Here is a 27,390-nt window from a genome sequence, read left to right on the forward strand (position 1 = left end):
CCAGCAGACAAGCGCACCTTTGCAGACATTTTATTAATTTGGGTTATTTGTCAGAGAAGCACTATACCATGGCATCGTTTATATTTTATTTGTTACTCCAAAGTATTTAAGTAATTTAACCTTAACGTTCAAACTTCCTCTCAAAATGCAGATTTATCAGTGAGTGTTTAATAGTTTCAAATCCTAATTCAGATATTGGATTTAATAACCTTCAATGATTGAAGGAAACACACACACACACAGAATAGGACATACACAGTTTTGTAAAAATAACCAACTTTATGTTCCCATAGTACTAAGACAGCTTTACAAACAGGATGATATGCACATAACCTTCCTTTGATCTAACATTCTTGTCCAAATGTCAGAGCAGTCCATTTTTGGTGCAAACAAAACCTGACTCGCCACATAAAAACTGCTGCCAAAACATAAACAAAGGAAGCAGCGTCATTTACCGTCACATTCATCTGCAGGCTCCTCCAAAAAACACACGTTCTTTCTATTGGAGCACTTCCTGACACTACAGCGCTTTTTAAAGTAACCTTTTAACGTGTGCTTTTAACATATCTTACATATAAACAAATAGAAGAGGTGTTGGTGGGGGGGTGTAGGGAAAGAAAGAGGGTTAAAAATAATCATTTCTTTCAACTTCATGCATGGCGAAACAGAGGATGACCAAAAATATAACGCTTGAATTAGGAGGGAAAAGGAGCAATACCATATTAATTACACAAATGACTCTGTATAAAATGCGTCCGTATGCAAAAAAATGTGAGTGCCCGAATCATAGGCGCAATTCTCATTTACATATTGGCATTGATTTGGTCGACAAAGCACCTCTCAATCTCACACACACACACACTTGACAAGAGGAGTTCCCAGCTTCTTTTTTTCAAAAACTGTACATGTTTACTGTGGTGTTCGTTCCTATGTGGCGGCACTCAGTCGCACATCTCCTCGGGGAGCTCATGGGGGTTGAGGATGCCGGGGACGGACATCTGCAGCTTGTGTTTCTCCTCCTGGGCCTGCCGCAGCGACGTCTCCCGCTCCTCCAGGAACAGGTCTGTGGTGTCTTCGCCAGCAAACTCCTGGACAGGGAGTAAAAAGAGGAAGTTGAGTGTGAGGGAGAAATATCATGTACATCTACCATGCTTCAGTGGTTTGACACCTCAGACTGATAGACACGCGAGGGCCAGAGAGTTACTAAGCGTTTGCACCTGTGTGTGTGTGGCTACAAAACCAGAGCGACTCACCTTGATCTGCACCAGGAAGTCCCTCAGGTGCTCCTTGAAAGCGGGGATATCCTGGTTCAAGCTGAATAGACCTGTTACAAACACCTTCACCTGGGCACTGGAATGGAGAGGAGAGTCAGGATTACAACACAATCACCTACCTCCATACCAACCACCTACAGTAAGTAGATCAAATAGTTATTGTCTGTAGTAAAAATGTATCCCCAACACCAATGTAAAATAGATGAGGCCCATGAACTACAGGTTCACTGTGGCAGCCATTTGGGCCAGTGCGGTCCATTGTAGAGGAAGCAGCGAATTTGACAAGGCTGACAACTACCACATCCCCATTTCAGTGCTCAGAGTGGAGCACAACAAAATGTTTCATTTAAAATTGACTTGACAGGGTCCCTCAGGGCAGCTAAGAATGCAAATAGGCAGGCTGACAGACACACTTACTCTTGTAGATGGGGGAAGGCTGTCTTGAGCAGGTTGGCCACATACTCCTGAACGTAGCCCTGGTTGTTCTGGCTGGCTGGGTTGAGGGAGGTGCTGATTTTACCTTCCTCCACCAGGTTGAACATGTAGGCCAGGATGGACGCGTGCATGGTTAGCCCTGCAGAAAGTCAAGCATAACATCAATTATACCTACGCTTGTCTGGCACTCACCAATGGCACTTAAGCACATTGTCGTGTCCATCTGCCATGTCTGTGTTAGACTCTGCTGCAATGTGACATCAAAGTTAAATATCCCCATCAGGAATCAAACCACCTAGAGTCGGCTTTCTATTCCGCAACAAAGCCTCCTTCACTGACGCCGCCAAACTTACCCTAGTAAAAGTGACTATCCTACCGATCCTCGACTTCGGCGATGTCATCTACAAAATAGCTTCCAATATTCTACTCAGCAAACTGGATGCAGTTTATCAGTGCCATCCGCTTTGTTAGCGGATCAGTGCCATCCGCATTTATCAGTGCCACCCACCACTGCGACCTGTATGCTCCTAGTCGGCTGGCCCTCGCTACATATTCGTCGCCAGACCCACTGGCTCCAGGTCATCTACAAGTCCATGCTAGGTAAAGCTCCGCCTTATCTCAGTTCACTGGTCACGATGGCAACACCCACCCGTAGTACGCGCTCCAGCAGTTGTATCTCACTGATCATCCCTAAAGCCAAAACCTAATTTGGCCACCTTTCATTCCAGTTCTCTGCTGCCTGTGACTGGAACGAATTGCACAAAAAAATATATAAATATATATATATAAATAAATAAATATATATAAATATATAAATAAATATATATATATATATATAAATAAATAAATATATATAAATATATAAATAAATATATATATATATATATATTCGCTGAAGTTGGAGACTTTTATCTCCCTCACCAGCTTCAAACATCTGCTATCTGAGCAGTTAACCGATCGCTGCAGCTGTACATAGTCTATCGGTAAATAGCCCACCCAATTTTACCTACCTCATCCCCATACTGTTTTTATTTATTTTTCTGCTCTTTTGCACACCAATATCTCTACCTGTACATGACCATCTGATCATTTATCACTCCAGTGTTAATCTGCAAAATTGTAATTATTCTACTATCTATCTCCTCATGCCTTTTGTACACAATGTATATAGACTTTATTTTTCTACTGTGTTATTGACTTGTTAATTGTTTATTCCATGTGTAACTCTGCGTTGTCTGTTCACACTGCTGTGCTTAATCTTGGCCAGGTCGCAGTTGTAAATGAGAACTTGTTCTCAACTAGCCTACCTGGTTAAATAAAGGTGAAATAAAACAATAAAACATTTAAATCTACCCATCTAGTGTAAAACAAGGACTCGGATTCCTCGCCTGTACCCAACACTTTTTACAGTACCATAGATGTTTCCGGTGATATTTAACTTTCAGCCACCGACCCCACCACCCCCTCACCTGCTGTATGCGAGGTATCTGTGACGACAGAGAAGATATGCTGGAGGATGTCACAGAAATAGGTCTGGTAGAAGCTCTGTGCGGCAGCCTCCTCCTGGGCCACGTTCTGCAGCAGGGTGTAAAGAATCTGCAGACCTGGGGGACATAACGAGACAGACGGAGAAAGAGAGGATGCGGGATGAGTGGCTTGATGACAATAATAAGCAGGACATATTCCACAATGTACCGAAAGGACTATTTTCTCAGACTCAGATTAAGCCTAGTCCTGGACTAAAAAGCAGTTCTCCACTTAATTAAATATCTTTCAATGAACTGCATTTCACCTCAGAGGAGTTTGACAACCTCATTCATCAACACAGTTCCAATCTCGTGAAAGTACTAGTATGTATGAACAGGTAGGTAAGGCAAAAGCATATGGAGGGTCCTACCAGTGTCTGCAACATTCCTCATGGTGTGTTTGAAAGCCCAGATAATGGAGTCCAGAACCAGTTTGAACTGGGCCGGGGGAATGGAAAGGAAGGCTGGGAAGCACTGCGAGTTCACAGCTTGGAGGAGGTAGAAGAAATGGGTCCTATGCTCTGGGTACTCCTCAAAGTCCTGGAGAGGAAGAAAAAGGGGACAATTCAAGTTGGACAATGTCAGTGGAATTACTTTCTATAAGGAATAAAGACTGCTCGGATTATCTCAGTCATAGTCTTTGTTCACATAAACAATTACAAAAAGTATCCTGTGTTCAACAATCCTGCACAACCATGCATTGTAAAGACTTGACCAATTGTCTGTAGTACAAATTTATCCCCAACACCCACGCAAAAGGGATGTGGGGCCCATGAACTACAGGTTCACTGTGGCAGCCATTTTGGCCAGTGCGGTCCATTGTGGAGGAAGCACCGAATTTGACACGGCTGCACACCAACACTAACTTTCTGTTAATGTTCCTTTGACATCATGTACAGTCTATAAGGGCCACTCAGGCCAGCTAAGAATATAAACTAATTAATAGATTACCACATTTTTAGTATAGTGCTGTAATAGTATAGTAGAGGAAACATCAATGAAACATACTTTATTGATCATGTTCAAAGTGCACTCGAAGACTGCGTCGAAGATCTTCGGGATCTCCCCGGTAATGTGTCCGCCCAGTTTATTGACGATGGTCGCCATGGTGCTGAGCACCTCAGGCTCTCTGGCGGCAGGGACGTTGCGCTGGTAGTCGATGAGTACGGCCTCCAGCAGGGGCGGGACAAAGTTCTCCCCCACCTGAAGAACCACGGAACGTGGTAGAACGTGACCAGTTAATAAAAGGGCATTCAATCTAACAAAGCAAACTATCAGATAACTGAGGGCTTGGGGCTCCACTGGGGGATAGTGGTGGTTCAATTTATTGACACCATAGTTATTTTAGAGGAACTGACAGGCAAATGCTATATCTTTGTCTGTGATGTGAGCTATACTCTGCTTTTTCAACCTGTAAGTGGATGAAATTGTTTCAATGGGCATGATGCCTCTGGATAAGGTTGGGGCTGTGTGGAGTGCAAGCTAGTCCAGACAGCGAGTTCAATCTTTCTGGTTGTCTTTCTGCCTCCCGTTTCTCTATGGTGTGGTTTAGACAGGCCATCTATGGTCTGAGAGATGCCCGCTCTGATCCCACCATTAGATTTACTGTTTATTTAACAAGGGAAGTCAGTTACAAATTAGTATCTACAATTACTCTATAGAATAACCACTGTCTATACCATCCCCTACAGGCTGTGACTCTAGATTTGATTAAGACAGGACAGACTCGCCATTTGTGGGTCGTTGGAGCGGCTGACCCAACCGGAGATCAGCTTGAGCGTTTCTCTCTTCACCGTTCTCATGCTCCGGATCAGCGGCTGCTTGGTCACCATCTCTCCTTGCAGGACAATAGAGCATTAGTTAGCTAGCATAGGGATTAGTGTGGTAGCATGGAGTTAGCATTGGAGAGCTCAGTGACGCTTAAGAAACGTTATTATTCCACGTTCAAAACAACTGAGAACTTCAGTGCGTTCAAGACAAACGAGCTCCGACTGAGAAAAATCGGTGTGAATGGTCACCCAGCACCGACTTTCCGACCTGAATATCACTGACGGCATGATTTGACATCGTAATTTTCCCTGAGTTCCCAGCTGTCTTGAACGCAACGTTTGACTGGACTTATAGTTCTGTGACTGATGCCGCAGACAGACAGTTAAGCACACACACACTTTGACAAGCAAGTGCCTCAGGCATACTAGAGTGACAGACCCACACACCAAGACAAACAAGCACCTCGGGTACACAGATCAGATAGACCAGAGACAGACGACTAGGCACAGACGTCTCACCGTTGGTCTGGATGGCAGAGGAGATGTTCTCACTCAGACACTTGTAGACATTGAGCATGTCCAGGTAGATGCGTCCCAGCTGCACCACGAAGGGATGTCCCACGGCCTTGCAGGCCCGCACGTTGGTCTTCAGGATGCTGCCCAGCTGACGCACTGTCTCTGCATCCTTCAGGATGTCCACATTCTGGGGGAGAGAGAGTCAACAAGTCAGTTAAAATGCTTTCACCGCATCTTCAGACAACATATGGTAAGTCGCTCTGGATAGCTTTTTACTCAAGTGTAAAAAGATGAGGCTTTGCGAGTTGCTATTTACAACAACAAATGGGAGAAAAAGCATTTGTTGCTTATAAAACTACAAGGGCATCTAAGACGGTGGGTGTTCCTCTTCATTTCTTCATGGCACAGTGGTACAAGGTGGATGACACCCTCGTGTTGTTTGGGTTGTGGGGGAGATCTTCGTGGGCTACACTCAGCCTTGTCTCAGGATGGTAGGTTAGTGGTTGAAGATATCCCTCTAGCGGTGTGGGAACTCTGCTTTGGCAAAGTGGGTGGGGTTATATCCTGCCTGTTTGGCCCTGTCCAGGGGTATCGTCGGACGGGGAGCCAGTGTCTCCCGACCCCTCCTGCCTCAGCCTCCAGTATTTATGCTGCAATAGTTTGTGTCGGAGGGCTAGAGTCAGTCGGGAGTATTTCTCCTGTCTTATCCGGTGTCCTGTGTGAATTTAAGTATGCTCTCTCTAATTATCTTTCTTTCAGAGGACCTGAGCCCTTGGACCATGCCTCAGGACTACCTGGCCTGATGACTCCTTGCTGTCCCCAGTCCACCTGGTCGTGCTGCTGCTCCAGTTTCAACTGTTCTGCCTGCGGCTATGGAACCCTGACCTGTTCACCAGACGTGCTACCTGTCCCAGACATGTTGTTTTCAACTCTCTAGAGACAGCAGGAGCGGTAGAGATACTCTCAATGATCGGCTATGAAAAGCCAACTGACATTTACTCCTGAGGTGCTGACTTGTTGCACCCTCGACAACTACTGTGATGATTATTATTTGACTCTGCTCGTCATCTATGAACATTTAAACATCTTGGCATTGTTCCGTTACAATCTCCACCAGGCCCAGCCAGAAGATGACTGGCCACCCCTCATAGCCTGGCTCCTCTCTAGGTTTCTTCCTAGGTTCTTTCTAGGGAGTTTTTCCTAGCCACCGTGCTTCTACACCTGCATTGCTTGCTGTTTGAGGTTTTAGGCTGGGTTTCTGTACAGCACTTTGAGATATCAGCTGATGTAAGAAGGGCTATATAAATACATTTGATTGATTGTGTTGCATCCATATAATTTAAAATGCTTTGAAACAGAGGTAACCAAAACCCAATCCCATAGTGGAGTGTGACTTACCTTGGTGGCCTGTTGGATGATGCTGTCCCACACCTGGTTGGGTAGCAGCATGTACTTCTCGATGAGGTGCTCTTGCACGGCCTGATCCGTCTGGGCCCCGATCATGTAGCCTACCGCCTCGTAGAACGTGTGCACCTGGGGGGAAGCGATACGAGGTTGATTATGGTCATATGAACAACTTCAGCCTTTTCACATGGCTGTGACAACTGGAAACATGGTGCTCCCTAAACTTGGCCAATAGAAAACTCAAAACCAGTGTTGCTACTTGAAAATGTTCTTCAACTACTACTGTATTTTACTCTTAGTTTTGGTTGTTTTCAGAGGCCTGTAGCTCAACTGTGTCACTGCTAATCTTGGTGTATCTGTGTACCTGTTGGGGCTGGAGGTCACAGATGATGGTGTTGATGTTGTTGAGGATCTCGTCGATGAAGGGCATCACCTCGCCCACCTGCACCTGGACAAAGTGGCGCCGGCACTTCTGGGCGATCTTAATGAAGGTGTCGCACGCCATGTCCTGCACGCCGTCGTGAGTCTCTGCCGGGAATAATTACATTCAAATAAAACGTTCAATAAAAGACACTGTTGGGACGTGTTCATTTGGACATACCGTAGTGAAAAAAAAAAAAAAAAGAAGCTTTGAATCGTAAACCGCAAATGACTGTTTCTTATTGGACTAGTCCAGGTAGTCCCTCCCTGTTTCAGTTGGCTTTCTTCTGTCTTGTGCCAAATGAACAGAGCCCTGGTATTTTGCACGGATGCAAAAATCACACCAAGGAAATCCATTTTCAAACGACACTGAAAACAGTATCCTGTATCTTTTTGAGATATGCAAGTGATGGCCTGAACAAAGTTGCTTACCGTGCATGAACTCAAAGAGCTTGTTAACAACAGTCTTGAGGAACTTCCAGTGGGCTCGGAGGAAGCGTGGGTACTGGCCCACGATGTACATGATGTTTGAGGCGATGATGGCCTTGTTGTCCTTCCCCCTCTTCTGCTCACAGAGACCCAGCAGGTCCTGGAGACATGATGAGAAAACGACAGTCGGTCAACAACACAGAAACGCAGCTCAGTACATCCTGACAGTCACTAAGCAGAGTTGGGGCCAATTACATTTCAAGTCTTGTCAGGTGGGTTTTTGGTCAAATGTCTGTTCTATCAATCACTCCAAGCACCCACTGTTCTGAGTCCTCGGCGTAGACATAGCCCTGTTACTCTCCGCCCCTCATGACACAGGCTCAACATGCACAGTCGGACTGCAACACCTCAAGGGGCAGGCCATTCAATTTCTGAACAGTAAGGGGAACATTTCTGGTCTAACAGAGCACGGAATTGATGACTAAGACCAGCAACTACTGTATGTGTGTATTTTCCCCTTTAAAGACCGTAGCTACCTGTGAAGGTGCGACGCGTGTATGTGCTTGGTTGAGAGTGCACGAGTGTGCGCTGTGTCCGTTAAGAATACTACAGACCTTGATGACGGTGACCAGGAAGCGCTTCTCGTCCTCCTCGTGCATGGCCCCGCTGATGGAGCCGATAGCCCAGCATAGCGTGTTCAGGTTCCTCCACGACCACTCTGTCCCGTTGACCTGGTTGTGCAGCTTCTCCGTCATGATGCGCTCCGTGTCCGCATAGTCCAAATGGGTCAGGTAAACTGGGGGGGGGGGGTATGGTAATCACAGAGAGAGGGAGTATGTGAATAGTTCCCTACGTTATAGACAGCGAACAAAAGTGTGCGGGAAAGATGTGCATCACTGACAGAGCGATCAATTGTGGAAAATACCTTTGAGAAAGGAAAATATTGCGGATTAACTGACATTACAGACTAGAGAGAGAGGACGTGTATGTGTGTGTGGAATGTTCAAACTGTCCTGGGCCAGGCACTTACCCAGTGTCTCTCTCATGTTCTTATAGAGGTTGATTGAGTCTGTGTCCTTCATGAACTCTCGTACCACCTCACCCTGGTCGTTCTCCACCACCAGCACTTCCTCTGGTTTGGCCATTCGGCTCACCATCAGCGTACGCACCTGTGTTACCGGGCAGACAACATGCCAGTGACTATTAATGGACAATCTAAATAGTGTAATCCTATCAGAGACAACATGAGGCAGGGACACAGTAGAACAGCAAGGTTGTGCCCAGTAGGGGGGGAAACAGTTTGAAGTGGTGGAAACCTTGTTCGATTGTCAAACATCTTTTAATTTTGTTGATTGCTTTGCTACGCTCTGCCCCATGACACGACCCTGAAGGACATTGGTTTGGGGGAAGGTCAAGAGAGAGTGTGTGTACCCGTCCGTCGGTCTGTGTGTTACTCCTCACCTTGGAGAGCACGGGCAGGTAGAGGTGCCGGCGTGGTGGCACGTCAAAGTGCTGGCTCCCAGAAAGCAGGGGGGAGGTGGAGGTGGAGAAGGGGCTCTCCCTGTAGAGCTCGGCCGCCAGGTGATTCCAGTACTCCAGACAGATCTTAAAGATCTCTGTCTCCTCCACCTCAGACACCAGCAGCATGTAGTGCAGAGCCTGGAGGGGGGGGGTGATTAGAACAACAGAAGGTAAGGAGAATGTTGAGGATTGGGGGGGTTAGCACCATTTCAATGGTGCGTGACTTGAGGACGACAACAAAAACTGAACAAAAAATAATAAAATGCAGATAATAAACCCAGCTAAAAATAAAAGGTCCCTTTATCAGGACCCTGTCTTTCAAAGATAATTCGTAAAAATCCAAATAACTTTACATATCTTCATTGTAAAGCATGTTTCCCATGCTTGTTCAACTAACCATAAACAATTAATGAACATGCACCTGTGGAACAGTGGATAAGACACTAACGGATTACAGACGATAGGCAATTAAGGTCACAGTTATGAGAACTTAGGACACTAAAGAGGCCTTTCCACTGACTCTGAAAAACACCAAAAGAAAAGATGCCCAGGGTCCCTGCTCATCTGCGTGAACGTGTCTTAGACAAACAGCAAGGAGGCATAAGGACTGCAGATGTGGCCAGGGCAATAACCGCGCTACAGGGAGACAGGGAGGACAACTGATCGTCCTCGCAGTGGCAGACCACATGTAACAACACCTGCACAGGATCGGTACATCCAAACATCACACCTACAGGATGGTAACAACTGCCCGAGTTACACCAGGAACGCACTATCCCTCCAACAGTGCTCAGACTGTCCGCAATAGGCTGAGAGAGGCTGGACTGAGGTCATGTAGTTCTGTTGTAAGGCAGGTCCCTCAGACATCACAGGCAACAACATCGCCTATGGGCACAAACCCACTGTCGCTGGACCAGACAGGACTGGCAAAAAGTGCTCTTCACTGACGAGTGGCGGTTTTGTCTCACCGGGGGTGATGGTCGGATTCGCCTTTTATCGTTGAAGGAATGAGAGTTACACCGAGGCCTGTACTCTGGAGCAGGATAGAGTTGGAGGTGGAGGATCCGTCGTGGTCTGGGGCGGTGTATCAAAGCATCATCGGACTGAGCTTGTTGTCATTGCAGGCAATCTCCACGCTGTGCGTTACAGGGAAGACATCCTCCTCCATCATGTGGTACCCTCCCTTGCAGGCTCATCCTGACATGACCCTCCAGCATGACAATGCCACCAGCCATACTGCTCGTTCTGTGTGTGATTTCCTGCAAGACAGGAATGTCAGTGTTCTGCCATGGCCAGCGAAGAGCCTGGATCTCAATCCCATTGAGCATGCCTGGAACCTGTTGGATCGGAGGGTGAGGGCTAGGGCCATTCCACCCAGAAATGTCTGGTAACTTGCAGGTGCCTTGGTGGAAGAGAGGGGTAACATCTCACAGCAAGAACTGGCAAATCTGGTGCAGTCCACGAGGAGGACTGCAGTACTTAATGCAGCTGGTGTCCAACTTTTGATTTCGACCCCCCCTTTGTTCAGGGACACATCATTCCATTTATGTTACTCACATGTCTGTGGAACTTGTGCAGTTTATGTCTCAGTTGTTGAATCTTATGTTCATATAAATATTTACACTAAGTTTGCAAAAAAAAAAAAAAAGTTGACCGCGAGAGGACATTTCTTTTTTTGACGAGTTTAGTATTTGAGGTCAAAGGTAAAATTGTTCTGGCTGCAGTACAGGTTGGGGAGGAACAAGGGGGTATGTGAACTGTTAATACGTGACTTATGGATGAAAGCGATTGATTCGTGCATTTCTCACCAAAAAAACATTGTAGGAACAGTATCTCTGCTATTATTGTCCAGTATTCACGGCGTTAACGTTACCTCCACGAGTGTCTCCCTAAGGTTGGGCCTCTTCTCGATGAGCTGTCCATGCTCTTTCAGGAAGGTGCAGAGGAACAGGCTGAGGTTCTGGATGAAGTTCTGCTCGTCGTCCTTGCCATTGGAATATGCCAGGCGGATGTTGGTGTTCAGGGGGAGCATCTAACACGCAAAGAGAGATGGGGGAAAATGCATATTATGTGATGCGTCAATTAGTGTTAAATCACCTTTTTTATGTAAAAATGTATGCTAACATCTTAATAGTTCTTATGATGCCTGCAATATGATCGTTGTTGAAACATAGGGTCTGCAGTATCCTGTTTAAAATAATATATGAAACCCATCGGTTTGTCCTGCTCCATCATTTGGGTACCACTGCTACAATAGAGTTTTGACAGTAGACTTAACTGGCCAGGAGATGGAGCTAAGCATACCAGTTTGAGCTGACATGGTGTGTACCTGTTTGAGCTGATCCATGGTGAGCGTGAAGAGGTTGACAAACTGCTCCTCATACTGGTTGACACTCACGCCGGCGATCTCCGTCAGACACTTCAGCGTCACGTTGCGGAACATGGGCACGTTCAAGAACTGGGAACGGACGAGAGGAAGAAGAGGTTAGTCAACAGGGTTGTATTCACTAGGCACCAATCAGGAGAAAACTGACTGAAACAAGGAGGTACTACTTGAGCTTGTCCAATAAGAAAAAGTTCTGGACCGAAGTTGAGTACACAACAGTTCACCTGACAAGACTGAATCCAAACATTACACTTGATTTATGTGCATTTTACATTCTGTACTTTGACGCATTTGCTGATAACGAAATCTGAAAATACTCTAGATACATTCAGTAACATGTGGGGTAGGTGCAACATAAGACAAAAAAAATGACAAGGATTTGAGTGAGAGGACTAACTGGTGTCTCCAAGTGGCCACACACCTCTCAAAGAAGAGTCTTCAACTATAAGCTTCTTTTTTTTGCTCTCCTATCTGTGCTGTTGAGGAACTAGAGCAAGCACACTTGTAGTTTAGTCCTGAACACATCCCCGCCATCGCACAATTACTATTGTGTTTTATGCAATCCAATAACACCCAATTATAAATCGCAATCTGGGTCAAGTGGGCATAATTTGAAAGCTTATTCTATTGCCAACATTACCAGTCTTTATAAAATATGATATTACAGTGTTCAAAAGGCAATTCAGAGAAACAGATCGGAATTTTGGTGCACGTAGAAAGGAGTCATGACTGCATTCTGGTGCTGCTGCAAATTTTCTTCACAATTGACAAACATAGGCTTATTCTGTTCAGAACAACCCAGGGTATGCCGCCATGTCATATTGTAACTGTACAACAAACAGTAATCATAAACTTTGACACGGTATATGACATGAGTTTTGAGATTTGGACACGTGAAAGTCACATTTGGACGAGTGTTTGGCTTGCTTGTATGACATCAAAGCGGTATTATAATCCTCATGTCTCATCTCTCAAATACAGTCCTGCTCAGCCACTACAGAGCTCTGACATCATGTACAGCATGTTACTGTACAGCCACTACGTTCCAATTTAGGCATTTATTAGTGGCCAAATCTGCCATTTTCAACCCGTATACGGGTACAAGTGTACGCATGTTTGCAGCAGACCAAGTCGCCGACGCAACAAGGTGCAAATGTCTCAAACATTCACAATATTGTTCCTCCGGTTCTTACGCACTTGCAAGCAAAACCAATGCAAGAGCGCCTTTGTGAGAGGATGCCTATAGCTCAACTGCCATTTCAAGTTTACACAAGCCGGTATTGCTGTATCACATCAAAAACACCACTAAATTGCCTAGGGAGATGTTTCAATGGAACCAAGAAGTAGTAATACCCCGATACTTAGTCATCTAATTTTCAGTATGGAGACAGGTGCAAGTGAGTCATCAGGAGTTGAGTTACCTTGTACACCAGAGTGCTGATCAATTTGGTCTCAAATATGTACCCCAGGGGGATCCAGTTCAGGAAACGCAGGAGAGTCTCGAGTGTAGCTTGGACCAGAGGGGCATTCTGGGAGTTTTCCTGCAGAAAATGTTTGCATTTAACTTGTGTTGGGTATTCAACATGTCAATTTCATATCATATTTAGAATCCCTGAGCCATTGCTTACCATGACAAACTGGCAGAGCTGGAATATTTGCGAGAATTCATTGCACATACTGAAAGAAAAAGAAAATCATTACTAAATAGCATGTCAGTGTACAATTCCATCTTATCTACCCATGCCTTCAAATAATGTGATGATAAAATTTTTACAATTCCGTTGCCATGAAGAGACTGGTAATGATACCAACCACTAATACTCAGGGAAACAGACTCTTTGAGATATACAATACATCTCCAAGCAGCCAAAGCATTTATTGTATAAATAAGCATTCAATTGTACCGTGTAGACTACATTGTATCCTGCACATATGACAAACTTTAAAGTTATTAGGTAGCTGGATAGGAGACGTTATGTACCTGTCTTTCAGGTGCTTGGCCTTGACCTGGGTCATCTGTCCACTGGAGAAGTCAAAGACCTCTTCACTGAGCAGCTTGAGGATGATCATGTTGTTCTGACACAGACTCTCACTGGTGCGGCTGGCACCCACGATGTCACTGATGAAGGTAGGCCAGTGCTTGGGCCACTCCTGCTTCAGGATCTACACAAGCAAAGGAGACACGTTGCGTTTGATTGTTTCGGTTTAACCATTTGTAATGACAGGACAGACGCGTTTCTTACAAAATTGTTTTTTTTTTACCTGTACGAGGATCATGTTAAGTTTTGCAATGTACACTCCATCTTTCTGAAACACAGATTAAAAATGCAGATGAAATTTGGGAACGAGCACAGAATTTCAACATCGAAAACATTGCAGCGAGAACAGGGTCAAACACAGGAACGACTCTTTACCTCAACATTTGCGGCATCAGATGAGGTCTTGATAATCAGACCAACGACATACTTCTTTATTCCTGAAAACATGCAGAAATGTTTGACTCAACATTGTCAAATATCAAATGTTTGTGCCTGCATAACACAGAACATTAGCTATGTAGTCTAGCCACGTTATTCCCTTATCTTAATGTCACCGTTCATTCCCAAGGTTCGTATCTCACGCTTGGCCCTAATATAGTGGTGTTATTCCAAACAATCTATACAGCGGGTGTTACCTTCACATTGATTTCTTGGAAGAATCTTCCAGCGTGTCTTGATCACAGTCTCCAAAATTTGCAGTGCATAGTACTGGAATGGAGAGGAGGGAGAGGCTTAGACTATCAGGAAAGGCATATCACTCACAACTTCATCTCATTTCCACTAATAAGAGATATTTTATGTTTGATATATATTGGATAAAATACATCAAAAGCTAACAAATGTAATAAACAAGATCTACGCATCTCTATGGATCTAACTGGACTGCCAATGCCTGGCTGTAATGATATGCTTTTCAATGTTGACTTATATATTCGCCCTGGTTAGAGGATGTAAACCGATCACAAGGAATGAATCACTGGGACACATACTTTAGTCTTCATGTTCTGAGAAAACTCCAGGATGGTGTCGACTCGTGTCCATGCGTCTGGGTGATCCTTGAGGTTGGTCAGCACCTCCTGGGCCATGCGTTGCTGTGGAAGACAACGAGAGAGAAACTGTTCTGAGATCTGTGTGGCTTTAAAGGTCTAATCCGCAGTTGAAACAAAGCATGAACCCTGCCACTAAGGGATGGAGAAATGTAAACACTCAAATTCATAGAGAGCAATGGATGCCAGGACTGATCTTCCATGATATGAAAGTTACAGTTTTAACCATGTTCAGGCTATACAGTGTTTGTTTATGTTTACCAACATGGGAGTAAAGTAAGTTTGTATTTTGAGTCATAACGGGGTACAATTAATTGTCTGGCTACCTAAACTCCTTGCTCCGGCCAAATCCTACACCACACCTACTGACGTAAGTTTCTTCTTCGCAATGAGTCTGGATCTGAGTAACTCCTGACAATTTCTAGAATGGAAAGCTATTCTAGATCGTAGGACTGGTCCACTACACCAAAAGGTTGGGTGAGAGCCAGAACACACATGGGAAAAGCAACTGAAGATTTGGCTTTGATACTCAAAGCCAATCAGAAATTATCCAATCACTGATTACTTTTTTTTTTTTTTTTTTTTTTACAAAAACCCTGGTTTTGAAGTCACTGCAAACAGCCTAAATGATGGCAGTCTGACTTAATTATGTAGCAAATGACAGAGCAGCAGAAGGGCAAGGAGCAGCTCTCACCTGTGATCCAATGTCATAGTACATGGAATTGACTACATTGTCCAGCAGATTGATGTCCAGCTTTTGACTGAAGTCTAGCAGCTGTCTTGCTGCATGATCCGCCAACATTGTCATGTTTGCTGGCATAGAGCTCTAGCAATGGAGGGGTAGGGAAACATGAGAACAAATGGCAGAACTTAACTACAGACAGACGTGTAAATAAAACCTGACCAACGATATTATTTTCACTCCCGATATTGCTACCTATGGCTACACCCACCCACGTAACAACAATGGCGAAATATTGAGTGTGACTAAAATTGCGACATCACTCGCAAGCCTGTAAACTTAAATAGATTTGGAAATTGCGACACCATGGACCACAAGTGGTACTTATGGCGCGTTCAAGTGCTCGTCGGAACCAGGAGAATCGAAAATGTCCGATTTATAAACTGGTTATAGTCAAACACGTGCCGGGTTTAAACCAGTTAGTCATTCGGACATTTCTGAGTTTTCTAGTTCCGGGAAGCACGTAAACGCGGCAATACAGCAACCCCTCCCTCCATCCAGCGATTCAAGAGTGCTGCTAGTTGATAACGCAAGCTAACGTTACTGTTTAACTTATGGCTAACTTAGCGTTTACTATTGTTAGCTAGCGTTACCTCTATTGTGTATACCACTTGGTTACGTCTAAATTAACTGACCTCAAAGTTGACACAGGTCTAGTTAGCTTATCGCATAAACTAACGTCTGGCTAATGTAGTTATGTTAAGTCTGTAAGATGATTAAATTTCACTTCACTCACTCGTATTAACAAACTATTAAGTAATATTCACAATTATAGCTAGCAAGTTAGTTTAGCTATAAAATCAGCCAGATAGCTAAAAGGCTAGTTAGCTACCACTAATAGCTAGCTGGCTAACGTTAGCTATATCACTACCCAAACTCAAGCGATTCAACCCACTAATCAGCTAGCTACCAAACTTACCTTATTTAGTCTTTCCGTTGTAATAAAAAAAGAAGAGACTTTTGCCCTTATTTTTCAACTGTCGTCTGGCTGGATGTCAAGCTATCTCATGGCACACGTTCCAGTGTGGTTGACATTCACTAGCTAGCTTCCTGGCTAATTAGCTAGCTAGCCAAATTATTTATGTCCTAATAGCACGTCGTTAGCTGTATGTCCTGCCACTGAAGCGAAGTTTCAGTATGATAATGTACATGTAACAATTTACCAAATAGCAAATAAATGTCCACGGACTAGCCTAGAAGTAGCTTAGCAATGATTGAACCGTTGCTGACGGCGAGAAATGTTGTCAAGTTAGCCTGCTAATGCACAAGCCAATGATGACTTAGCTTCCCTTGGCTAGCTAACAATTTACGGAGTCACACGTATAGCGTTATTCCGGTTCATAATCACAAATTAAAATAATCTTGAATTTATTATTGGTTCTATTCGTATATAATATTTGGTAGCAGGGCTGTGTAAGAGCTTGTACGCTAGCTCTTCATCTCATGCTTCAAACCCAAGACCGGTTGAAACCGGTTAAGACTGGGATATTCCATCTAGGTTTTTCGGCCCATGGCGCCGCGTAAAATTTGGACTATGTGCACGCCCTTGAGTGATCCGATTGGTTTGTCATAAAATTGTACAAGGGTTGTCCTGTTATTTTACGGGCTAAAGATGCTGTCAATCCAAATTAACATCCATCCTTCAGTACCCATGCGGCTGTGTTTTCCGTTGGTCTGCGGGGTCCACACACCACAAAACATATATAATCAATTTGGGTTGGTAAATGACTTCAAGTCTATGTACTGTACATAGACTTGAAATCACTGGCCACTTTAATAATGGAACACTAATTATTTGAATAATGTTTAAATGTTTTCATATGGCTTTACTCATCTCATTTGTATATACTGTTTTTAGTCTATGCCCCTGAAATTGCTCATCCTAATATTTATATATTCCTTAATTCCATGATTTTACTTTTAGGTTTGTGTGTATCAAATCAAATTGTAATAGGTTTCATCTTACAGTGAAATGCTTACTTACAAGCCCTTAAACAACAATGCAGTTTTCAGAAAAGTATTTTGTAAAAAAATACAAAATAAATATTTAAAGAGCAGCAGTAAAATAACAATAGCGAGACTATATACAGGGGGTACCGGTACAGATTCAATGTTAGGTTAGTCGAGATAATTGAGGTAATATGTACATGTAGGTAGAGTTAAAGTGACTATGCATAGATAATAAACAGAGAGTAGCAGCAGTGTAAAAGAGGGGGTGGGGAGACAATGCAAATAGTCTGGGTAGCCATTTGATTAGCTGTTGAGCAGTCTTATGGCTTGGGGGTAGAAGCTGTTAAGAAGCCTTTTGGACCTAGACTTGACGCTCCGGTACCACTTGCCATGCGGTGGAAGAGAGAACAGTCTATGACTAGCGTGGCTGGAGTCTTTGACAATTTTTAGGGCCTTCCTCTGACACCGCCTGGTATAAAGGTCCTGGATGGGAGGAAGCTTGGCCCCAGTGATGTACTGGGCCGTTTGCACTACCCTCTGTAGTGCCTTACGGTTGGAGGCCAAGCAGTTGCCATACCAGGCAGTGATGCAACCGTTCAGGATGTTCTCGATGGTGCAGCTATAGAACTTTTTGAGGATCTGAGGACCCATGTCAAATCTTTTCAGTCTCCTGGGGGAGGGATAGGCTTTGTCGTGCCCTCTTCACGACTGTCTTGGTGTGTCTGGAGGACCATGATAGTTTGTTGGTGATGTGGACACCAAGGAACTTGAAGCGCTCAACCTGCTCCACTACAGCCCCGTTGATGAGAATGGGGGCATGCTTGGTCCTCCTTTTCCTGTAGTACACAATCATCTCCTTTGTCTTGATCACGTTGAGGGAGAGGTTGTCATCCTGGCACCACACGGCCAGGACTCTGACTTCCTCCCTATAGGCTGTCTCATCATCTCATAGGTTTTTATTTTATTTACATCGTTGTATGTATTGTTGTGAACTGTTAGATACTGCACTGTTGGAGCTAGAAACACAAGCATTTCACTACACCCGCAATAACATCTACTAAACGTGTATGTGACCAATACAATGTGCTTTGATGATGATTTATTTCCAAATTGTTTTATGACAAATTGTACAGAAATATAAATATCCCATAATGTACATGAAATACATAACACCTTTATGTTCCCAAATGTTATGTATATATGAAATGAAAGTATGATCCTGAAATATATTGCAAATGTTAGGCTACACATATTTAGTCACAAGAAATTGACAAATAATTGTCTAAAGAAAATGTATCACAAACATCCAAAAGTAAGTGGTCATAGTGTATTGTTGTATTTCCTGCATAGTAGGATATCACAAAACAAAGAGTACCCTAAACTGTTCAATGTGACAATTTGCATAACCATAACCTACTACTACAATTGACTCTGGTCTGTGTATCAAACTAAATTGTATTTGCCATTTTCTTTTAATAAACAAGAAATTAACCAATTGTATTTACACATTTACCATTATATATATATATATACATACACACACACATATCTCCCTGTATGTGTGTATGTATGTATGTATGTATGTATGTGTGTATATATGTATGTATGTGTGTGTATATGTATGTATGTGTGTGTATATGTATGTATGTGTGTATATATGTATGTATATATATATATATATGCATGTATGTGTGTATATATGTATGTATGTGTGTATATATATATATATATGTGTGTATATATATATATATATGTGTATGTATGTGTATATATATATGCATGTATGTGTATATATATATATATATGCATGTATGTGTGTGTATATATGTATGTATGTGTGTGTATATATGTATGTATATATATATATATATATATATGTATGTGTATATATATATATATATATATATATATATATGTATGTGTGTATATATATATATATATATATATATATATATATATATATATATATATATATATATATATATACATACATACATACATACATATATGTATATATATATACACACATACATACATATATATATGTATATATACATAGATATATATATATATATATATATACACACACACACACACATACATAGACAGATATCCTACCATACATTTAGCCTATTTTATAGTAGAAGCATCTCTACCACTGTGTGTCAGTGTTGTAGACGTTTGCGCACAATGTAGTCCGCCTACGTGTGAGAAAATGCACTCCTTTGACTTTTCAGTCATCCTCCTCATTTTTCTTGTCTGCTATTGCGGTGTTTTCCCTATCACTCTCTGACTTCTGACTGTTTCGGCTGTACTGGCCGCTTCTATAGCTTGGGCTGCTCTCTGTACTCTTGGGCCTTTTGATGATGTCACTCCCTTCATTCTTTTCATCGTCCAGGGGCAAGTAATGCTCACTAGCATCTGAGTAATGGTCATCATCATCTGAGTAATGGTCATCTGAATAATCACAATCATCTGAATAACGCCCAATGTCCTCCCTCTCCCGCCCTACTTCGTCATGGCCTTCATCCTCCTCTTTCATGGACTTTAATTCATCTTTCTCAGCCTCCTGCTCTCCTTCCAGTTCTTGGTCAGCAAAGCTGTCTTCATAATTGTCTGGGTAGTCATCCTGGAAGACCGTGTTGTAAATAGCTGGTGTATCTGTCTCATCCTTGTCACTGAGGAAACAAAATAAAAACATATAAACCCTTATACCATGGCATTGTTGAATACTCGTTTCTGATTGGCTTGAAGTGCATTCTAGAGCGTGCATGATTTCAGAATGCTAGGATTCAATATATTTCGTTAATTATTACATGTTATATGTTTGAGTGGCCTATGAAAGCAACACAAGTCGAACTGAAAACATTATTGCCATTGTTGAATTCGACTTTTATAATAGCAAGCTAAGCGTGTGTTCGTAAATTCAATCTGGAGTGCCAGAGTGCGCTCTGGGCGTCCGTAAATTCGGAGCGTTGTCAGATTGTCCTTTAGTGAATTCAGGGCGCACAGTGGACGCTCTGGCCAAGGAGAAGCGTTGATCCGAGCGTTCTGACCTCACAACGGCAGTCAAGCACTGCTAGCTAACTGCTAGCTACAAATGAGAGAATAACTCACTCAGACCATTTTACTTGCCCTAGCAGAGTTAGTTTTTCGTGTTTTCATGTTACCCAGATCGTTGGTGACTGTAACTGTACTGCTGGCAACAATTTAATTGCGCCTTTTTGCCGACGTTTACCAGCCATATTCAACCGGTATTGAGTGGTCGTACATTCATCAGTTATTCTGCGCTAAAACTGATGGTTTGGATAGCTAAACTAGCAGTATGTTTGTTTCGTTACCAAGGCAACTACTGCTACAGTAGTAGTAGTAATACATTTGCTAGATATTTCAGTGGATTTTGAACACATTTCTACCTGCAAATGAACACATTTCTAGCGGCAAATGTGTACATTATAGCCATGGTATAAAAGGGATAATAAACTCGGGGCTCTATGCATTCTCTGTAAAATAATATACACCTTCCATGTCCTTCATTATTTTCCACAGAACGCATATCCCTCATTGATTATCCCTTACACATGGCTCAACTACTTTTAAATAATATTTCTATTGATTATGAGTAACTTTACGACTGTGTTAAATATGTTATGTATTATATGTCTATTCACTATCACCATCTGAGACTGTAATACTGTATACAAGATCTAAGACCACAGCACAGGTGATGAAGTAGGCCTAAAACTATATTTTTTTGCAACGTGATACTGTTTTGTCTTTGTAGAGATTTTGACTAATGAAGTATGTTTACAAAATGTATAATTCACTGTCATTGAGCCAGAAGTCTACCTTTGTTTGGAGTCACTGGAGAAGGAGGTCCTGCATGCAGAGTCTTGCCCACCTGGCCGCTGGGACTTGGGCACCTTGCCACTGACAAAGTCCTCGCTCACTCCACAGCCTCGCAGGGTGTCTGTGTAGTGCTTCTCTGCAGCATGTTTGGCATTCATCTGTCAACAGACAGAAGTGAAAAATTGTATATACCATGACCAGTGATGGGTAAAATAGTCAGTTATACATTTATTATTATTCATGCAATATATATTTATTGTGTTAATGAGTGGACTGAGGAGATGAGGAAAGGAAGCCACTTATAACTACTGAAATGCAACCCATGTCATGTCACTCCACATGTGTGTGTGTGTGTGTGTGTGTGGGGGGGGGGGGGCGTTTCAGGCTCACCTGTGCGACCTGCTCCAACAGCAGAGGCCTCCCCTTCACTCTCTCCTGGATCTCCCTCATCTCTTCCTTGTACTCCTTCCTGCGCTGAAAGTCCTGCTTTCTGTTTGAAACACAGACAACCTCTCACCCCTGTGATCCCACAACCCTCAAATAACCCTCAACCCTGACCTATTCAACAAAAACATCACTTTTACAACCGCAGCTTACTGTTACTGATATGGAAATCATTCCGAAACAATTACTTGAAACTGAAATTGGGATAAGGAACAAAAGGGTATCCACACATAAGTATGTTTTTAATGTCTTATAAAAACAATGAAGAGATCCATCCATATTCTTCAATATACTAGAAAAAGAGTCACAATTGAGACTATTGAGGCAATGTTCGGTTCAGTCTTTTTAATAGTGTTAAATTAACACTTTAGGTTTGCAATTCCATTCACTACTTCCATATGAAAATGTGGGGCGGGCTGTGGAGTGGGTGTTAGTACTGGTCTCAGGTAGGGTGAGTTTCTTGGTTGCTACAAGTATTATTGTAATGTTATGGGTTTCTATGGATACCTGAACTGCTTGAGCTTGGACTGGTTGGTCTGAGAGAGGGGCACGTGGGTGTCGTTGGCCTGGGCGCGCTTCGAAACCACCTTCGCAAGCTTCTTCTCTCTCTGCTTCTGCCTCTCACTCCATCTCGCTTCCTCTTCCTCTGCCTTCTTTCTCTGCTCAAGTACCTTTCTACTCAAGGAGACAAGGCAGTCATCGATGACAGGAAGGCATGGGTGGAGGAAGGACTTTGTCAAAAGGGAAAATGAAGGCCAATGACACTAGAAGTAGGACTAGGGGGGTAATAATGTCAGAGGTTGGGCATTTGGTTGTTTTGGAGCTGGGAGTGTATAGGAAGTCCATAGGGTTAGGAAGTCCACAGGATTCAACAGACAAGGGTTTCAACTTTCAGGGAATAACTATTCCTAAAAAGAGGAACTAAATTCTGAAGCGCTCACTAGCTCGTCTAAAAAGGAGACGCTCCTTGCTATTCTATGTGGGTAGTACCTTACGGCCTCTTGCCGTTTTTTGCTGGCATCGGTGACTTTGGCAGGCAGCTGTTCCAGGCTGCCTGAGAGGGAGGAGCAGAGGCTAGAGTTGTGTGAACGGACATGCCCAGTTATGCTGATGTAAGGCCAGCGCTTGGCCCGCGGACTCATCTGCTCCTTCTCGATGTCGGCCAGGATGCGTTCGCGGTGCGAGGGGATCTGTGACGTCCGGAGCTGGAAAGGCTCGCACGTCGTCAAAGGTTTCACGTCGCGCCGGCTCTCCAGCTGCTTCTTGAACCTCCTGTAGCTGGCGTCGAAGTCGGGCACCTCCGTATTTATCTTAGGCCTGTAAGAGGCACTGTTGTCATCCTCAAATCCAGCGGTGTCCCCACTGGCTTCATCCTTGGCCCACTTCCTTTCGCTAAGGTGGCGTGCAAGCATGCTGGGTGGCATGGAGGCGCTGTGGAGCAACTCCTGGGCCCTCATCTGCATCTTGATGGCGCGGTACAGCTGCTCCTCCTTCAGTTGCTCGCCCGACGCCGCCTCATACACTGCCTTGGGCACGGGCTTGGCCCTAAATGGTTGGACTCTCTCCTTGCTGTTTGGCTGGAGGTTGCGGAGCTGCTCCTCTCTCTGCTCCCTCTTGAGACGTTCGCGCTCCAGGAAACTGAAGGGTTGCTGGGTGGAGCACAGACGCTGCTGCTCCCGCTCACGCATGGCCCGCCGTGCCTCGTCGCGTTCATGGAGCTCCTCATACAGGGGCAGGCGCACGTGGGCGGGTACGGAGCTGGCACGGAACTTGCGCTGGCATTCTGTCAGCTCCTCCAGCTGCTTCCGTAGGGCCGTGTTCTCCAGCTCAATCTCTGACCGTGTCTTGACACCTTTCTGGTGCTTCTGGTTCTCCCGCAGCGTCATGTGGAACGGCTTGGGGACGGTCACTTTGGGTTTCCAAGGCTCGTGTTCGACATCTTTTCGCCCTTGCTTCCGGTCCTTACCCTTGATGCCGTTCTTGTTGTCCCCAATGAGGCTCTGGTGGGAGGATGTGGACGGGTGACACTTGCGAGGCGACAGCTTGAAGTCCTGCCACATGTTCTTGATGTGCTCTTTGGGGGAGGACTGCAGACCCTTCTCCACATTGTTGTCGACAGTACCTTCCTCGTCAGATGTGTCCGACAGCCCAGAGCCCCTCCTAAGCTCCAGAGCAGAGTGGGCCTTCCTCAGACGCCTCACAGGCATGGGGCTGATCTTCAAGTACGACCTGGTGCGCAAACAAAGATTTTACACCCTTCTAATATTAATTGACACGTTAGAAATGGTAGACACTGAGTACAGTACACTCCAGGAGCAGAAATAATGTACCCTACCAACTTCAGCTTATCATCTTGATGGTTAATCAAGAAAAACAACTAATTCCAAACAAGAGCCACAACACACCTGTGTGCCTGTGCCCCCTGCACATTTTCTGAGGGTGGTGTGCTTTTGAGCTCCAGCTTCTTGCGGTACATGCCCTCTAGCTCGGCCATGGTGCGAAGGTGGGCCCTCTTCAGCTCCTCCAGTTTACGATAGTACTCCTCGTTGGAGAAGTAGAACTCACGCAAGTCGATGTGATCCCCTGTCACTCGGTAGTCTTTGATAATCAGGGGGCTGCCCTTCCCGGGGGCATCCCCATCACCGTACTCAGACCCCGAGTCGTCATACTGCAGCTGAGAAGTCAAAGAAAGTCATAAGGGAAATGAAGCAAAAAAACATTTACGTTGTGCACGGATTGTGGAGCATGTGTCTGGAATCCATTCCATACAAATAATAAAAGTAGCCTACAAAGGACATTATTGGTCGAATGCAAAATCGACTGTGTCTTGGACCTAACACCGGTGCCAATATATCCTCCAAACACCGGCTTCTCTGGCATTATCCCTTAAGTAAGTCATTGGAAGCAACGGGTATCTTGGATAGGATTATGGTTGCATGGAAGAAAGAGCCTTTCACCTGTATTTCTATGACTTTCAGATATTTCTTGAATGGGTGGCCCCATTTGTGTTAATATGCCAAATGTATGGAAGTGTGTCATCATGTAAGAGTAGTACTGATGACTGGACATATTGTGGATGGTTATGAAGTGTGTAGAGTAGAACATAATATGAGATGGCTACTTGAGGCCTAAGCTCATTATCCCCAGCTCTGTGGGTTTGGATGACCTATCCATATGGTCACGCACAGAATGTGGGTGATAATGGAAGGAGTGTGTTCAACTTTCACACTAGCTGCTCGGCCCCCAACCATCTCCATCTTTTTTCTAGGGTTGATGAATGGACGAGATCAAATCATACATTTACAAATATTAAAAAAATATGTCTAAAGCTTGGACAAGCAATTCTAACTAGTATCCTACTGGTTAGAGTACAAGCCAGATAAAAATGAATGTACTTTCTAATTTATTTATTTTTTGAGATGCCCAGATGTAGGGAAGATCATTGTCCAGTGAGGAAAAATAAAATGGGATTTGAAATAATGTTGTCCAAAGGAAATTAAGCATTTAGGATTACTGGCACTATGACGTCAGCGTAAGCTAGTCAACGAGGGGAGCCAAAAATAGGCCAGTCACAAGTTATACAGGTGAAATCCTCTCCCACACAGGCAGGTGGGACCTGAAAACAGTCAAATCTCTGTAGTAACATTTGAGAACAACATGGATTTATGAGAATCCACCGACATAAGTACATGCTTGACCTGAAGTTTCCCAATCTTTAACACGAGTGACATTAAATATATTCATTAATAGATTCTCCACTTAATTTACATCACTATCCAGTATCATAGGATATACATTAGGCCTACTTACATCAACTTGTATGCAATGTATGATCAATATGTATTATGACTAAGCCATCTAGCAGATCAATGAGGGAGGACTTATGGAATTTTGACCCCATGAATGTGTATATATATATATATATATAGGGTTCCTATGGGCAACTGATTCCATTCCTCTCCAGATCAACATAAAGATTGGAGGTAACTTATAACGTTGATGGATTGGTTAGTGGGATGAATGGCATCTTGCCAAGTGTTGGATGGTGCTCCAGTCATCTTTCCACCCTTATGCTGCATTTCAACCAATCATTTCAGAATATTTCTTGATTGCTTTCAAATACCAAACTCATCTGCCGATATCTTACCTCTTTCTCGTAGTCTCGATTGTCAATACGACCAGCTGCTGGCGAACATGGAAGGGCTCGCTGCCTTTCATACAACGCCAACGGAGCCTTGGTATGTGGGTCTACCGGCGTTTTCAAACAGGAGGTAACCAGGACGTTGGCGCGATGGGCATTCGCCATTGTTTCCCCTGTTCTTGCTTTCTTTGTCAAAGTTTAATGTAGTAGAGACGCTACAACTACTTGGCAAACGCTATCAAAAGAACAGCAGGTGCTCTCCAGAGCAACATCGACGCGTCGTGTGGTTGTGAAGGAAATGACTAGCTGTTTCAGGAAGTAAGATGTTTTTTTTTAAGGTGCACATTTATTAGTATTTAGAGCCTAACAGCTTTCTTGTTGGCAGAGTATTTCATTTTCTTAACATGTAGTTTAATTTATTTTTGCAAGGTATGAAAATGTGGTGTTTTGTTTCTAAAATTACATTTGTGAATATGAAATTTGGCCAAAAGAATAATTAAATGAATTACATAAAATAGTTTCAATTTATTTCTATTGTAGGTAAATAATCCAAGCAGTACATCTCTCCAAAATAGTGTAAAATCTTCATAAATGTCATTTTCAATTATACATCTACTGATGTCTTGGCACAGATTCCTTCTGGGTGGTCATTACAAAAGGTACAATTCGATTTGTTTTTTTACTTCTTCATATAGTGGTTGGCAGGATAATATGTATGAATCATTTTAAAAGAAACTTCCTTCATTTTGTTAATAAGTAGGTATATGTGTGGCAATATCCAAACTTTTCTCTAGCTGTTGAAAAAGTACCAAATTGTCATACTTGAGTAAAAGTAAAGATACCTTAATAGAAAATGTTTCAAGTGAAAGTCACCCAGTAAAATCGTACTGGAGTAAAAGTCTTGAAATATATGGTTTTAAATATACTCGAGTATCAAAAGTAAATGTAATTGCTCAAATGTACTTAAGTATAAATAATTTCAAATTCCTTATATTAAGCAAACCAGAAGGCACCATTTTTTGTAATTTTTTTTAAGGATAGCCAGTTGCATGCTCAAACACTCGGATATAATTTACAAACGAAGCATGTGTTTAGTGAGTCCGCCAGATCAGAGGCAGTAGGAGTGACCAGGGATGTTCTCTTGATAAGTGTGTGAATTATACAAATTCCTGTCCTGCTAAGCATTTCAAATGTAACGAGTACTTTTGGGTGTCAGGGAAAATGTATTGAGTAAAAAGTACAGAATTTGATTTAAGAATGTAGTGACGTAAAAGTAAAAGTAGTGAAAAATATAGTCAAGTAAAATACAGATACGCCAAAGAACTACTTAAGTAGTGATTTAAAGTATGTACACTTAAGTACTTTACACCACTGCTTTTTCCCAACCAATATTATCAAATAAACCATTCCAGTAAGGCATGACATAAGGTACAACATATCCTGTTGATACAAGATTGAAACAAGATTGAAACAAGGCTCATATAGCTCCATTGGACTAA

At 43.3% G+C, this 27,390-nt stretch overlaps 2 protein-coding genes and 3 non-coding genes across 5 annotated transcripts; all 5 read right to left on the reverse strand.

Annotated features, from left to right (window-relative positions):
* Nucleotides 1-259: 259 nt before the first annotated feature.
* LOC109865686 (exportin-1) lies at nt 260-17,013 on the reverse strand. Its single transcript, XM_031799410.1, has 25 exons — nt 16,427-17,013; nt 15,460-15,591; nt 14,709-14,810; nt 14,355-14,427; nt 14,095-14,156; nt 13,943-13,987; nt 13,662-13,843; nt 13,309-13,357; nt 13,102-13,221; nt 11,624-11,752; nt 11,168-11,326; nt 9,235-9,432; nt 8,804-8,942; nt 8,388-8,569; nt 7,777-7,933; nt 7,289-7,452; nt 6,919-7,053; nt 5,524-5,707; nt 4,966-5,072; nt 4,244-4,438; nt 3,607-3,775; nt 3,179-3,313; nt 1,692-1,848; nt 1,254-1,350; nt 260-1,088 (listed from the first exon to the last, which is right to left on the reverse strand). Exons 2-25 carry the CDS (start codon nt 15,583-15,585, stop codon nt 942-944), a joined length of 3,213 nt encoding a protein of 1,070 aa, XP_031655270.1. The 5' UTR covers nt 15,586-15,591; nt 16,427-17,013; the 3' UTR covers nt 260-941.
* Nucleotides 1,432-1,567, reverse strand: LOC116355579 (small nucleolar RNA SNORA5). Its single transcript, XR_004204586.1, has one exon. It is a non-coding gene; the product is annotated as a small nucleolar RNA SNORA5 (small nucleolar RNA).
* LOC116355577 (small nucleolar RNA SNORA5) lies at nt 3,952-4,088 on the reverse strand. The gene has a single exon (XR_004204585.1). It is a non-coding gene; the product is annotated as a small nucleolar RNA SNORA5 (small nucleolar RNA).
* Nucleotides 8,061-8,193, reverse strand: LOC116355584 (small nucleolar RNA SNORA17). Its single transcript, XR_004204591.1, has one exon. It is a non-coding gene; the product is annotated as a small nucleolar RNA SNORA17 (small nucleolar RNA).
* Nucleotides 17,014-18,539: 1,526 nt separating the features above from the next.
* LOC109865913 (protein FAM161A) lies at nt 18,540-26,194 on the reverse strand. The gene is made up of 7 exons (XM_020454419.2): nt 25,898-26,194; nt 24,156-24,424; nt 22,741-23,979; nt 22,258-22,425; nt 21,697-21,796; nt 21,307-21,464; nt 18,540-20,135 (listed from the first exon to the last, which is right to left on the reverse strand). The coding sequence occupies exons 1-7, from the start codon at nt 26,054-26,056 to the stop codon at nt 19,691-19,693; spliced, it is 2,538 nt and encodes an 845-aa protein (XP_020310008.1). The 5' UTR covers nt 26,057-26,194; the 3' UTR covers nt 18,540-19,690.
* Between the last annotated feature and the right edge of the window lie 1,196 nt (nt 26,195-27,390).

Source organism: Oncorhynchus kisutch, linkage group LG20 (assembly GCF_002021735.2).
Source record: "Oncorhynchus kisutch isolate 150728-3 linkage group LG20, Okis_V2, whole genome shotgun sequence".
NCBI classification, from domain to species: domain Eukaryota; kingdom Metazoa; phylum Chordata; class Actinopteri; order Salmoniformes; family Salmonidae; genus Oncorhynchus; species Oncorhynchus kisutch.